The sequence below is a fragment of the Etheostoma spectabile genome, chromosome 7, assembly GCF_008692095.1.
Source record: "Etheostoma spectabile isolate EspeVRDwgs_2016 chromosome 7, UIUC_Espe_1.0, whole genome shotgun sequence".
In the NCBI taxonomy this organism is placed as follows: Eukaryota; Metazoa; Chordata; class Actinopteri; order Perciformes; family Percidae; genus Etheostoma; species Etheostoma spectabile.
In genome coordinates, this window is record NC_045739.1 from 28,410,292 (window position 1) to 28,425,985 (window position 15,694).

General features: G+C 40.5%; 1 protein-coding gene across 2 annotated transcripts; it reads left to right on the top strand.

Annotated features, from left to right (window-relative positions):
* Positions 1-1,688: 1,688 nt before the first annotated feature.
* Positions 1,689-14,632, top strand: pan2 (poly(A) specific ribonuclease subunit PAN2). Of its 2 annotated transcripts, none has more exons than XM_032520040.1 (26): positions 1,689-1,833; positions 2,301-2,611; positions 2,711-2,880; positions 2,988-3,108; positions 3,242-3,319; positions 3,405-3,675; positions 4,166-4,511; positions 5,768-5,864; positions 6,081-6,200; positions 6,308-6,427; positions 6,528-6,656; positions 6,782-6,981; positions 7,414-7,562; positions 7,695-7,801; positions 7,909-8,007; positions 8,685-8,776; positions 9,125-9,269; positions 9,383-9,520; positions 9,640-9,699; positions 9,783-9,873; positions 9,961-10,118; positions 11,792-11,935; positions 12,882-13,061; positions 13,171-13,264; positions 14,088-14,291; positions 14,390-14,632. In XM_032520040.1, the coding sequence occupies exons 2-26, from the start codon at positions 2,324-2,326 to the stop codon at positions 14,422-14,424; spliced, it is 3,636 nt and encodes a 1,211-aa protein (XP_032375931.1). In that variant the 5' UTR covers positions 1,689-1,833; positions 2,301-2,323; the 3' UTR covers positions 14,425-14,632. The 2 variants fall into 2 exon arrangements, with proteins under 2 accessions (XP_032375931.1, XP_032375933.1); XM_032520042.1 differs by having other exon boundaries at positions 14,088-14,279.
* Positions 14,633-15,694: the final 1,062 nt, after the last annotated feature.

Below are 15,694 nucleotides of genomic sequence, written 5' to 3' on the forward strand. Positions count from 1 at the left end.
GGATGAGTAGTACTGCATCTAAGTATATCATGTTTTTATATGTTAAAAGTAACTATAAGTACCTGAGTGTTGTAGTAGTAGAGTAGAAGTAGCCTATTAAGTAGCATAAAATGGAAATAATCCAGACAAGTACAAGTATGTCAAAACTGTACTTAAGTACAGTACTGGAGTAGATGTACTGTATTTAGTTACATTCCCCCTAAGAAAAAGGTGAGGTGACGCTTAAAGGAATACTTATAGGTAATCTTACCCTGGGCCATTATGAACAAGTTTTTTTAATTCTAATATTAAATTAAATATCCCTCTATTTTTCATATTTAATGTATTTCCACATCCCCAGTCATCAATATGGGGTAACATGATGACAAATACTCAATACTATGATCTAAAATGATTTACACTTATAATATAATGCAGCTTTGTGTGATTGGCAATTCTGCTAAGTGTGACACACCAATTAACCTAAATATGTCCTAATCAGGTTTCACATCTATGGCTGTGTCGAGGAAGTGAGATTAACCTTTACATTACAGCGTGAGAATGAATGAATTCTCCTCACCGATTGGACAAACTTTCCATCTGTGTCTGGGATCTGCCCCTCTCCTCTACCAGAGAACAACCTTTCAACTGAATTTTTTTTTTTATTTAAAGGAAAGGAAATGATAAGGGAAGGCATACAATATTTTTGTGCTTCCTTAATCTTTCCCATTTATGGTTTTACTAGTAATGTCATTCTCTTACTACATCCATGGGTACTATAGATATGCCTGCCATTGACTCACTTATCGCACCAAACAATGACCAAACAAAGCAGACTTTTTTTGTCTTTGATTTATTTATTCATTCATTTCAAACACTGGTAAATGTGGAAATAGTCCTGCCAGCCTACTACCAATATAAATGTACAGAAAACAATACATTTGCTGCTCAGTTTGTTGAATTTTTCTACATGGACGATGTTTATACTAAGGTTGTATTTTGTACTGTTTAGACCAGGGCTCTCAAAACAAATTCACAGGGGTGTAACTACTAGTAGTTTAACTTATCAATTATTCTGCCAATTATTTTTTATATAAATCAATCGATTTCAAATGTCTTGTGTTGTCCGACCAACAGTCCCAACCCCCAAAGATATTTAGTATAATATGATATAAAACAGAAAAAACAAACGACAAATCCTTTCATTTTTACAAAATTGAAACAAAAGAGTGTTTGGCATTTTTGTATGAAAAATGACTTCAATGATTTATCAATTATTAAATTAGATACCGGTTATTTTTCTGTTGATCGACTCGTGGGCAAATTTGCAATTCATTAAATTATCTCAAACTAGTGGTGTAAGAAGTACTCAGATATTTTACCTGAGTGAAAGTAGCGATACCATGGTACAGTATCAAAGTACTCAATTAAAAGTAAAAATACTGCTAAAAATACTGTCAATACTATTTTGACAGCACAATGTAGGCTACTTAGAATCTCAAAAGAACTCATGTAGTATGTCATTGGTTCGATATTGGAATATTACTGATATGTTTATGTAAAGTTGAGTTGATTTTAACAACTTGGTGTACTGTTGGGTAGTTAGTCCATCACAATTTATATTCTATAAACCGATCATCATATGTATAAATCTTGAACTAAAAAGTAACCAGTTACTAATAGCTGTCAGATGAATGCTGAGGAGTAATATTATTGAGGGGACACTCCGGGTCTTGAACGCACCCCTGTTTGCTCCGGAAGTGTTTAATTTTTAATTTTGTGTGTGTGTGCATGTTATTGTTGTGAATGCAGTGAGCATGGCTTCCTCTACGGTAAATCGTATCACAATAGGAGGTCGGTGTTAACTTTATATTGATATTTTACATTGGTAGTTCATTACTTTTGAAACACACACTTGTCCAGTCGTGTTGATATATTTTGGATAGCAACTGACAAAATGTGCTGTGTGTCTGGCTCACGCTAACGTTCGCTAAATAAGCTAACAGCTAACGGCGACTAGCTAGCTGACCAATAGTGAGCCACAACTGTAGCTAGCTAGCTAAGCGATGAAACATTAGCTTAGCTTTTTTTTAACGCATTGCAGTAATGAATGCAACCTTGGCTTTGAAGGCTTTTTCTAGCAGTTCACTATATCGTTAGTTAGCTTCTGGGGCTACTGTTAGCCAAGCCAAAACTAACATTAAAGTTAGCCTAAAGATAACCTTATGGGTCGATACTTGAGTTTGGTTTATTATCAAGAAAACAAAGTTTAGTAGCGAGGGGTGGTATTATTGTTTATAGAAGGTGTCTTTCCTCTGCAGGTTGATTTAGCTGTAGCCTACCCATGATGAACTTTGACGGTCTTGACGCTGGGATGGGTGAGTACCCACCCAGCCTTCACGGGACTCTGGACACGGGGATGGAGCCCTCCATGGACCCCCACCTTAACCCCAGTTTACTGCAGGGTGTGGAGCTTGACCCAGAGGGGCTTGCTGTAACAGTCCCCGAGCCTGTGCACCTAATGGAGGGAATGTTCTCCGAGCTACACAGTGCAGTTTCAGAAGTTGGCATCCCAGTCACTGCAACACATTTTGATCTCCAGGAGGAAATGCTCTGGATGGGAAACCACAGAGTAAGATTATGATTTGATTATGGAATATAGACTTTCTAAAACATGCAGGGGGCTTAATTAAGATGCACAAATACTTATTCCTTCAATGATTCTCTTTAGGGTCATGTAACCTCATTCTTCGGACCTACAATGGGCCGCCACTCCTCATTCCAAGCACATGCAGCAGATGACATCAGACACATTCAGAGTTTGGAAACAGGCGTCCTGTTCCTTTCCAAGTGTAACCTTAAATGCCACACTCGTGGGGGCCTTGTTATGTTTGATTACCCGTAAGTGTCACAAAGTATTGACTGGAACAAATGTTCTTGTTCTTTGATTGAGATTGATTTTAGACAAACTGAAACCATAAACTTACATGCGTATGCGTACCTTCCAGGATGGAGGAAGGAGCTGATATGCACAGTCTTCTCATGACTGACAACAACACCTTGCTCATAGGTGGATTACAAAACTATGCGGTTGAATTTGACTTGAATACTGTTCAAGAAACTCAAAAGGTGAGAGATTGGGATAAAGTTCATCTGCATCCACAACTATTTATACATGACATAATTTGCCATTTAATATAAGAATAATATACGTAAAAGCAAGTGATTAACTATTTACTGTCTTGTCACACGCACTTGACAGTTCACTGTTGATGTACCTGGAGTGGCTATAATGCGTCAAACCGGCCGTTTTTTTTTCTGCGGACACACCTCTGGCAAGGTAAGGACGAGTTGATCAATGAGTTTGTGAAAGATATTTTTTTTGGTTTACAGAGCACTCACATTCACCCTGTGTTTAAAAACAGATAACCCTTCGGGACTTGCGTAGCTTCAAGACGGAGCATGAGTTTGATGCGTTCTCTGGAAGCCTCTCAGACTTCGACGTTCATGGAAACCTTCTGGCTGCGTGCGGGTTCTCCAGCCGAGGAATGAATGGGTTGGCGTGCGACCGATTCCTTATGGTGTATGACCTCCGTATGATGCGAGCTGTGACGCCTCTTCAGGTGCATGTGGATCCCGTCTTTTTGCGCTTCATTCCGACCTACACGTCACGCCTGGCGATCATCTCCCAGACAGGTATCAGCCAGGCAAAGTGGGGTCACCTCCATGCAAATGCTGTAGTCAGTGTCTTTGTAGACTTATTTCTCTTGGAGAGTTTGGTCAATAAATGTAACACAACTTTATAATAACATCATCATTTTAGTATTTTAGCATCACACACTAATACCTAGTAACTACAGTATAAATATTTCCTGAATAGTGGTACTTGCAAATGATTGTCCAGGCTATATGTTGCTTTATGCAAATTGAAATAATAATTATTCATTTACAAGTGCAATACATCACATGTTCGTACGGAGAAATATTCTTCTGGGAATTACGGATTCAGTTTTTGAAAAATATTCATAGAGCGCTATTTATTACGTTGTTTTTGTCTGTGTTTTTAAAAAGAGCAACACTCGTAATTTCGTTCACGCTTTACATTTCTGTGTTTTGCTGTATGACAATAAAGGGAATCTTGAATGCAGCTCGGAAGTAATGTTCCACCTCCTGTTTATTCGTCCAGGTCAGTGCCAGTTCTGTGAGCCCACTGGACTCGCCAATATGGCGGACATTTTTCACGTCAACACTGTGGGCCAGCTGCTCATGAGTTTTGATGTGTCGGCCAGCAAACAAGCCTTGGCCTTCGGGGACTCTGGGGGATGTGTGCACCTGTGGTCGGATGCTCCAGAGGTTTCATTTAATGACTACTCCCGGGAGACCGAGTTTGCTCTGCCTTGCCTTGTGGACACGCTGCCTCAGCTGGACTGGAACCATGACCTGCTGCCCCTCTCGCTTATCCCCATGCCACTGACCAGCACAGAGCAGCTGTTGTCGGAATGGTCCATTGCAGTGGCTACACCCAGCCCCAGGTAGGAGTATACTATGTCTTTACTTCAACTGGTTTTGTATGACTGGTAATGAGGAAAACTAAATGAAAGCAACAACACTAATATGTATTCTCTCCTGTATGCAGAGATTATGTTAGTTATTCCTCTGCATTTTAGAGCTCCGTAATTGTCCACACTTTTAAAAACACACCAGTAAGCCACACTGCACTAGTTGAAATGTCCCTTTTAATATAATTCAGGGCACTATAGTTAATCTCAAGTCAACTTAAAATACACCATCCTGCTGTTGGAAACATGCACCAGTGCACCAAATCTGCAGCCACACATTGTTCCCAGCAAATACTTTTATTAATTAGCATTAATACTGTTTTAGGAAATTATTCAGCCTTTATTAAACGTGAAACTATATTTTTGTGACATGTTCTAGGAACCAATGGGCTTGGGACTGAGTGCAACAGACAAGATAGGGAAGTTGGAAAGTATTGAGAAACAGACGAAGGCATTGTTGGTTTTAGTCTCTTCATGGGATTTGCCGACAACAGCAGTAATAAAGAACATCGCCAGCTTTTTCTTTTAACTTGTGGTGAAAGTTGACATGCTAACATCAAACCAACATCACACTGGGATATATGATCTCCCTGCACATACCATGAAAAGGTTTAGTCATGGCTTGGAACTTATTCATTTCTCTTTTCTGCAGTTATGACTGAATAATTCTTTTGAAGTCATGTCAGTGTTTGACGTTGTCATGTTGTGAGTCACAAATGGAACAATTGTAAACAAGTTGAGGGCCAGACTGAGACACATCACATTTTTATATAACCGATTTAATTGTTATAAAACCTGTATTTAAAAAAAATATATTTCAGACATTTTCGGCCTAAAATAGGGTCCCATTGCTCAGGGGAAACACATTGAAGAACAAACACATTCCCATGCCAGGGAGATTAGTTCATATGTAACGGCACAATCACAGGAAGCTTATTAATTTTTGACAGCCTTCAAAGGTAGCCGCACTCAGTGACCGGTTTATTAGGTACCACAATCCTGTAGTAAATTTTACGTGCTAGGTTTTTCTAATATTAGTCTACCCTTATTGATGTACATGTAGCTTTTGCTTAGACTGCATACGTTAAACCTAGGTGTACCTAATAAACTGGCGTCTGAGTGTATCACTTACAGCGTTTGGCTAGTGGCGAGCGTTCCCTGTCTGTTAATTTTTTAACTGCTCCCATTTATTAAAGGTTTGCCTCTAAAAACACTTTTCTTTCCAACAGACGAGCTCCCCCTGTGGACCCAGAAATCCTGCGCACAATGAAAACTGTTGGCTTCATTGGTTACGCAGCAAATCCTCGTACACGCCCGCGGAACCAGGCATGTCGAAAACACACAATGTAGATCTTACATGACTTCCCATCAGACTTGTCGTTGTGGAAGCATGAAATGGTTAAACACGTAAACAAGCTACAACAGCCTTAGTTGTGTCATTTCCACTATATTCAGATTTGGAAAACAAACTAATTAGCTGTGTTCATTGTCACGTTTGTACATGGATTTCAATCTAATCTCTGTTTTCTGTGTTGGTTTCAGGTTCCTTACAAAGTTAAAGATGTGGAGCTCGATTTTGATAGTTACAACCAGGTCCCTGAATCACCAATCGGGCGTGATGAAGAGCCACATCTCTACATGGTGCCAAAAAAGTACAGAAAGGTTGGATGCATTTCCTTATGGTTTTTAGGTGTTTTTTTTAGTTGTTTTTTTTTAGTGTTGCTTTGTTTAAAAATGAAAAGTATTGTTTGATCTTTTTGCGGCATTAGGTCACAATTAAATACTCCAAACTTGGACTGGAGGACTTTGACTTCAAACATTATAACAGAACCTTGTTTGCTGGCCTGGAGCCTCACATCCCCAATGCCTACTGCAACTGCATGATCCAGGTAAGAACCAAGGAAGGGTTTTAGTGAAATTAAATAAAGATTGTTGTTTTTTTCACCCATGCATAGTTGTTTTGCTCCTGTTTCTGTGTTGGCACGTTAGGTATTATATTTCCTGGAGCCAATCCGGTGTCTAGTGCAGAATCATTTGTGCCAGAAGGAGTTTTGCTTGGCCTGTGAGCTCGGCTTCCTCTTCCACATGTTGGATTTGTCCCGAGGAGATCCATGTCAGGTAGATACCAGTTATTGTTTCTCTGAGTAACAGAAGTTTGATCCCTAATCCACAGTGTGTTGCAACTGCACATTGTCTCCCATGTAGATTTCCCAATCCAACCTCTTCTATCTCCTCCTTTCAAGGCCAGTAACTTCCTCAGAGCGTTTCGTACCATCCCAGAAGCCTCAGCGCTGGGTCTGATCCTCGCAGACTCAGATGAGCAAACGGGGAAGGCCAGACTCGGCCGCTTAATCCAGAGCTGGAACCGCTTTATCCTCACCCAGCTCCACCAGGAGACACAGGAACAGGAGGGCCCACAGGCCTACAGGGGAGCCAGCAGTAGGTCAGAGCAGTAGAATATAAACTTCTGACACGTCCAGTCTTAAAGTATTCCGTGCACTAGAGCCTCACCATTCAATACCCAATTTCAATACCTCAAGAGCATGCTTCTACCAAGATCTAATAATGTCTGTGATTGGCTGTTTATTGTTACACGTTGTAGAGACAAGCAGGAAAAACGTTACATTGCACACAGAGACGGGGCTCACGTAGTAAGAGCTTTAAATTCAAGAGATTTGTGCCAGAACGTGTAATGTTGTAAAAGTGATGTTGTAAAAAAAGTATTGTTTAGGAATGGGTATTGAGGTCACAGTATTGGTACCGGTATTGTATAATTTTGGATGATACCCAGCTCTACTAGACACAAAGCTTTTGCAAAAACAAGTTAAGGCTAGATGTACTTTATTAGTGTTGTGTCAATGATCCATTTATCCAGTTCTCTGGGTTCCTCTGGGGAGTCCGCCATCGGAAAACTGTTTGGATGCGAAGTCGAGAACAGCAGCCTGTGTCGCTGTGGCAAGGAGACGGTCCGCTCCTCCCTCACGCTGCTTTTCACCATGCATTACCCCGAACAGAACTCTCAAGGTGCGTTTAAAGTATTCTTCATACTGCTGGGGCGTAGATAGTCTTGTGTAGCTGTCTTGCCCTGAGACACTAGTGCATAGAGAACCTGGGGCAGATAAAAGACAATATATCAATTTCTCTTTGACTTTTCAGAAAAAACAGTAAAGGAATATGACTTTGCTGAGATCTTGAAAAAAAGCATCTGTCTGGAGCAGAGCACTCAGGCGTGGTGTGAAAATTGTGAGAAGTATCAACCCACAGTGAGTTCCAGCTCCCACTCACAGCCATCAGCAGCTCATATTAACAGACAGTACATCTGACAGTCTGATTTCCACCCGGTTCACAGTGTTTCTGTGTGCTACTGTAGGTGCAGACACGCAACATCCGATGTCTTCCGGATGTTCTGGTTATCAACTGCGAGGTGAACAGTGCTAAAGAGGCTGAATTCTGGAAGGTTCAGGCGGAGGTAAATGAATAAATGTCATTTTGGTTTTATTTCCATCCTTGCACGTTTCAAACGCACTTTTAAGATTAAAGTTGCTCTAAACGATGTCACGCGTGTTTTAGGCTACAACATTTTTTTTCACATACAGCAAACATCCACGAGATGTCTGTCCCCAGAATACACTGTAAAAAAAATCTCTTCACTTTCTGTTAGCTGCCTGTCCCTAGAACACACTGTAAAAACATCTCTTCACTTTCTGTTAGCTGCATGTCCCTAGAATACACTGTATAAAACATCTCTTCGCTTTCTGTTAGCTGCATGTCCCCTGAACACACTGTAAAAAAACCAGTCTCTGTAGACAGCCCAGGGTCTACAAACGCCAACAAAAACAAACTGTGCCCACCTGCACCACGAAACATCCACAAACAGCGTTCCAGTGTTCCAGCCAATAACCGTGAAGAAGGATTTGGCGGTGGGGGTTGCGGGGGTTAGTGCACGGAAGAACAGAAGGGAGGGGGAGGAGATGGGATGAGGAGGAGGGAGGGGCAACCTAGTCTTGTTTTGCTTGAAAATACTTTGAACATCAACAAGAAGTAACGTCACCCGACATCGCTTAGAGCACCTTTAATTCATCAAGATTCAAGATTGATTCATTAATTCACAATGAATTACGTGATTGTTTTCTTTTTTCTTCACAGTATGCCTTCAATAAGGCCATGCAGAAAGAGGCGCAGGAACCTGCAAAACCCAAAGAGCCCCCACCCCCCATGCCCACCGAGTGGTGCTTGGAGTAAGATCCCTTATAACATCAAATAAATAGGGTTGCATCATTAATTATTTCTATGTTGGATTAAGGTTTTTGATTAATTAATGATTTGTTCGGTCAATAAAACATCCAAAAACGGTAAAGAAAAAGCCCCATCGTAATTTCCTTTTGACTATCTTGTTTTGTCCAAACAAGATCCAAACATTATATAAAAGAAAGAAAACCATCAAATCCTGATGAACTGTATCTATCATGTTTGGCAAAAATAGATTTAAACAATTTGTAGATAATGAATTTTCTAATCAATTTTCCATCTAGCAACTTATTGACTAGTTGTGCTCTGCAATAACAAAAAACTGTGCGTCCTTGTAGCGGGGAGGACATATGCAGCATGGAGGGCATCACCTTCAACACTCGGGCGGAGGATCTGCGACACGTCTGGATCCCTCCTACTCTCAAGATGTCCATCAGCAAAAGTCAGGGACTGGAGATCAGCAGCTGGCCCGAAGGAGAGGAGGTGGGAGAGGAAGCGCTTGAGCAAAACACTGATTTTGGTTCTTTTTTCGTTTTTATTGTTGTGTGTTAAGATTTACACGCAACTAACGACTCGTTAACACTGTCTCCAATCAGTTAAGTGCTGCTGAAGAGGAGGAGGGGGCCTCTGTCTATGACTTGGTGGTCACGGTGCCTCATATCCTGGACGCTCGCACAGGTGGGAACTTGGTTGCACACATCAAGGTGGGAGAGACGTACCATCAAAGAAAGGAGGTGAGCTTACATTGGAAAACACCGTCTGAGAGAGTCTTGCTTCTGGGAAGTTAAGCCAAAGTGTAGTTGATGTTTTATGCTGGATCACATCAAATTTGAACATGTTTTGTCTGTTTCAGGGAGTCACACATCAGCAGTGGTACCTCTTCAATGATTTCTTAATTGAGCCAATTGACAAGGTAAATGTTTGATTTCATTTATTCTAATAAAATGTCACGTTTGGAGTCCTGTAAAATTTTTTTTTTTTTTTTGTTTGTCAAAGACCGAAGCTGCTCAGTTTGATGTGAGCTGGAAAGTGCCAGGCATTCTGTATTACGCCAAGAGGAACTACCACACCAAATACGACCTCCGCAGTGAGTATCAGGACATTACATCTGGAGAGTTTACTTGTAGGTTGGCATTCATTGATTTACCTGCTCATGCAATGCTGTTTGTCTCAGTTAAAAATCCCATAGACGCCAGCGTGCTGCTGACGGAGGCCTCGTTGGCCCGGAAGCAGCGGAAGAGTCACGCCACTTTCATCCCCCTCATGGTCAACGAGATGCCGCAGGCCAATGACTTGGTGGGGCTGGACGCCGAGTTTGTCACACTCAACCAGGTGAGTCTGGATTATAATGCCACTGTGTGTTTACCGCACTCCGACTCACACAGGATGTTTACAAGCACCCAAGAAACCAGGTCACCCGGAGAATTCAGGTCATCAGAAAGCATGTTTACAAGTTTTGTAACTTACTGTGATGGCGAGTATACAAACAGCCGTCAGTAATTAGATTCCCCCCCTACTCCTGCTCATATTTTGGAAGCATGGCTTGCTTATCTGAACTGTATTAAAAGACGCTGCATCCTGACATTGAGCAGAAACCAACATATTCAGACTTCTAGAGGTGTCCTTTCAGTTGTAGTTGTTTAAAATATTTCATTGCTCTTTGTAAAGACCTCTCCTCTCAATCCCTCACTCCCTGTCTTAAAGGAGAACTAGCATCAAAGCGTGTTTACAGGTGTTAGTTAGGGAGTATTAAAAAATTAAAATAAATCTTAAGTGAGACCTCTGTTGCTCGCTTCTCATCTCTGCTGCAGGCTAGTGTCTCAAAGCTACAATAGCTGCTACTAGCATAACACGCCCAAATCTCCAACTCAGTTGGATTGCGGCTAATATAGGCATTAGGTTTTGACAAGGGAGAGGAATGCATAAAATAAAAAAAATATCTCTGATTCTGCTGCATAGATTTTAATATTTTTTATTTTTTTCAAACTGTCCATCATGAGTCCGATAGTGAGTACTCTTCAAAGTCTTTTTCATGCACATGCATGAAAAGTTAAACAAACCTAGTAACCCATGTACTACTCAAGTTTCTTTTGACATTGGTAGTTGAAGGTGGAATCTGCAATTCTAATCCCTTACATGTTTTGTCAAAGTTAGTGAATATGTCCTTAGGGTCTGCTAGCTTTCCGTCCTGTTTGTGTGCTTAAAAAAAGGTGTTCATACCAGGCATGGGCCGGTTACCGTTAAAAAAGAAAAAAACAAAAAAACAAAAACGTCACATTTTCAAAATACTAACATTTCCTGTCATACCGTTCCTAAGGTATAAGCTGTTTTTCAAAATGTTGTCAAAGTTAGAAATACCTGTCTCTGCCAGTGTGTTTAAAAATAAAATATATTGTGTTCAATGGAGGAAAACCATTAATTTTTCTTACCCAGGCCTTTTAAAATAATACATTTTAAAGTTGTGATTGCAATACCGTGAAACAGTGATATTTTGCTGATATCGTCAGAATCTGTTAGAATATGTTTTTTTGGGTGTTCAGTTTAAATATCAACAATCTTTCTCCAGAATCCCAGACACCACCTTTTATTACTGGGGTCTGTTTACCAAATTATTCTTTTTCTGTTTGTGTTCGGCAAATTAAACCTGTCAGGAGGTGAGTTAGAGTCCTAAAGTCTTTCATAACAGAACTAAAAAAAAAAAAAAAATCTTTTAACTTTTCTCTTTAAGGCAAGGAAACATGGACAAACTGATATTCCAAAAAGAAGAGAAATATTGGCCTGAATATTATGAAAAAAACAAAATGATAGTATAACTTGAGTCACCTCAATGTGAATAATGCTTTATTGTTGAGCTCGGTTTAGAGTAAAATGTTTTTAAAATCTATGATCAGACATTAGTTTACAGTGTGTTTATGCTCATAATAATACAGTTTTTGTTACTGTTAAGCCTTAAACTTGATGTAATAGGACCCGATAAAGCCGGCCTATGATGTGCATGTTTGCAGGAAGAGGCGGAGCTTCGCAGTGACGGCACCAAGTCGACCATCAAGCCCAGCCAGATGTCTGTGGCCAGGATCACCTGTGTGAGGGGCCAGGGGCCCAACGAGGGGGTGCCCTTCATCGATGACTACATCTCCACTCAGGAGCAGGTAAACACAACACATAACACAAACCATAACACATCAAGATAACCTTTTAAAGGGAGTGCTGAATGAAACAGGATACCCCTGACTGACACCTTTTCCCCATCACTACCCCTATCATGTTGCCTTCACTGTCATTAAACCGTGTCTTTTTGTCCGTGTTAAAAACATTTATAAGCAGAGAGGTTGAACTGTGTTTTCTTTTGTTTGCCGCAAGCATTACAGAAACATTTCCTGATCTTTTCTTGTGCTCGGGTCACGATGATTGATCCCTTGTCCCTTTTGATTGTCTAAATTCTTTCATGCCAAGGGCCAAAATGTATCTGGATGGACGGCCATAGGCCAGAAATAAATGTTATGAGAGATGTTAAAGAATACCGTAATTCTGCGGCCGGGTTCGACTCCGACCTGTGGCCCTTTGCTGCATGTCATTCCCCCTCTCTCCCCGCTTTCATGTCTTCATCTGTCCTGTGGAAATAAAGGCCTAAATAGCCCCAAAAATAACAATAAAAAAAAGAAAGAATACCGTAATTCTTTGTAGATACCATTTTCAATATGGAAATGAACCAGCCCTGTGCTTTACAGTACATTGGCATAAAACTCAGATTAAATACTTTTTAGCTGCAAAAAATGGACGTTTCATAATCATTACGGGTAGGATATTAGAGCACTTTCAAAATAAGAGGAGATTAAGCACAAGCATGTCAAATGCCATGCCATGCCAAAACAAAGGGAGCACGGGCCCCAAATTGGGCGGCCTTGGTCTGGAGAGGACTTTCTGCCCACTTGAGAGAAAAGTCTTTATTCATTAGTTACAAAACATTAACCCTGAAGAAGAGGTACAATGTTTTACAATGTTTTAACTTAATCCTATTTAAAAAAAAAAAAAAAGAAAAGAAAAAAAGTCGTACATGTTTATCCACCTGACCCCTCTGAATGTCTGTTCCCCCAGGTCGTGGACTATTTGACCCAATATTCTGGCATCAAGCCAGGAGACCTGGATGCAAAGATTTCTTCGAAGCATTTGACCACACTGAAGTCCACTTACTTAAAGCTGCGCTTCCTCATCGACACGGGAGTCCGCTTTGTTGGCCACGGTTTACAGAAGGACTTTCGGGTTATTAATTTACTGGTACGTTAGATTTGGTTTACAGTTAACTCTGTAGTGCATGGCAGTGCGTAATTAAAACCACTGTAAGGGAACACAGGTGACCTAAGTCTGTCTCTTTGCCGTTTTTCAGGTTCTAAAGGACCAAGTCGTCGACACTGTCTACCTGTTCCATTTACCCCGCAAGAGGATGATTTCTCTGAGATTTCTCGCCTGGTACTTTCTAGGTAAGTAAAGGCGGCTATAAGCAATATATCAGATCACAGGACTGCGTGAAAGGGGTCGCTCGCAGTGACAAATCTACAGAGAATTATCACCCGACTGCAGTAACTTCAACTCTACAGTTCATTGTTCAGCTTTCCGGCCCGCATATTGTAGTTCTGTTTCTTTTTCACATCTCGCCACTGGTCGTTTTCATCTGCAGAAGGCAGTTGTTCTCAGTGGAAAGTAGACTAGAGACTAGCTGGTGAACATGTAATGAAGCATTTAGCAGCTAAAGAGCCAGATATTTCCCTCTGGAATTGGTAGAGACACAGAAACGGGCCAGAAAAGAGTAAATGTTGGACTAACATTCATCAGGTGGACAGACATAATGACTCCAAATAGATGCTAATGTTGCTCTGTGTCTGCTGGATGTGGAAAAAAAGCAACTGAACGCTAACAAGTCCACCTTAAAACATGATAACTTGGTCATGTTTTTACAGCTTGTTTCTGCTGCCTCCAAGTGGTTAAAGACATCTGTGATTGCACCTTTAGGGAGAGAAAAAATAAAGCACACACAACTTCATGTCTGCTTCCAAATTATTAATTGATTATTTGATGTTTCTGTGGACAGGCAGGGGGCTTAAACATGAGTTGGTCGATTGCAGTCGACTTGCAGTTGTTTAAATCTCAAATGTCTCGAAGATATATTGTGTTTAATACAAAGAAGTGAGTCATTTAGATCATTTCAAATATCTGCATTGTAAACTGGTGCTTAATGGTTGCGACGCAGCTGTGGGAATCATGACTAGGCATTCCTAAGTGTCTGTTTGTCTGTGTGGCTCCCAGACCTCAGCATCCAGGGGGAAACCCACGACAGCATAGAAGACGCACGCACCGCTCTGCAGCTCTACAGGAAGTACCTGGAGCTGAGTCGCGGAGGGGGGAACGACGAAGTGAGGAAGGTCCTGAAGGGACTGTACGAAAAAGGCCGCCAGATGGACTGGAAAGTCCCGGAATCGGACACAGGAGATGGTCAAGGTAGCCCAAAAAGTACGACGTAACATTGAATTACATGTGGGCGGATCCTAATGGGCTTCATGGGAAAGTGAGTCAAGAGTGGATTGAAAGCACTCTCCTTCCTTCAACAGGTGCTGCTGTGTTTCCCTCTGTGATGGGGCTGTGAGCTGCACCGTGACACCTTCCCACTCAACAGCGTTAGCTGACATCTGCTAGTTCAGTTAGTGCCATATCGTGTACTTATTTGCATTAGCTTTATGTGAAGAGTATGATGGAGGTCTTTGTTGCCTGTACAGTCCACTTCGGCACGGTGACTAAACCCTTTTAATCATGTCAAAATTTTACTTTTTGTCCAGGAAAGGTTTTCAGAAAAAGGGATGTTATGATTTTGGAGCTTTTTATAATAAAAAAAAAAAAAATGTACATGTAAATAAATAAATGAAATGTATCATGAGCACTAGAAGATATGTTGTGTTTAATAGCAGGAAGTGGGAAATATATGTAATGTTTTTAACATGGTTTTTCTATGAAGTCTATTCCTATTTAACAATGCATTTAGTGTCGTCTGCTTCCCAGCTTTCTGAGAAATGTGTAGCATTTTGAATGCTTGGTTGTAAATGTGCCTGTTGATTTTCCTGAAAGGTTTACTGGCGGATTAGGGCCATTCCCATTGAAAACACAAAGGGTGGCATCTCATTATCTGTAGGCTACATGAGGATTTTCAAATGGCATACATGCAGTGAGTTGGACTGTGAAGGAGGAGAAAATGTTTCTTGTGCCTTTTTAAGTTAACGTTACATTTTTTTGCACCGGTCACGACTAACCAACTGCAAAATGCCGCTCACTTAACTGCAATGTAATATGTAAAAATACATCAATCCCAGGAGCCATCTTTTTAATACTTTAAATATCTGCCCTTTTGCATAAGTAGGATCTGCAGATTTTTACTTGTAACAGAGTACAAGTAAACATACGTACATTACATAAAAAAAAAAAAAAAAACAGTATCGGAGTATCGGTCTTGTCATTAGCTGATTATAAGTTATAGAATCCAGTAATGCATATTTAATACTGGATATGATTTGCATGCATTTGTATTCAGTTGTTAGAATAATTTCATCATCAAAAATAGACAGATCACTGAAGTTATATAAAAGTTCATTTTAGACTGTTTCCACACTACATACTAGTACAGAAAAGGGCCAACTGGAAGCTCTCAACAGCTGCTTATTTCCACAAAGTGGATGGAGTTTATCTCATTGTTCAGAGTGATCAGTATAATATGGTATTATTATGCAAACAGTTTTAATAATAATCAGAGAAAAAGTATGTATTGTAAGTTTTCTAACACCAGTGAATCCAGAATAATTTGGATTTTGGGTGAAATCGATTTTGCGTCAAATTCCCCTCCTGTTTCTGTTTGACTCGACGTGCTT

Excerpts from the sequence above, each read along its gene's own strand:
- pan2 (XM_032520040.1), top strand. The coding sequence starts at position 2,324 with ATGATGAACTTTGACGGTCTTGACGCTGGGATGGGTGAGTACCCACCC. Across the intron at positions 6,982-7,413 it reads TACAGGGGAGCCAGCAGTAG|TTCTCTGGGTTCCTCTGGGG; the intron begins GTCAGAGCAGTA and ends CCATTTATCCAG. Across the intron at positions 9,700-9,782 it reads TAATTGAGCCAATTGACAAG|ACCGAAGCTGCTCAGTTTGA; the intron begins GTAAATGTTTGA and ends TGTTTGTCAAAG.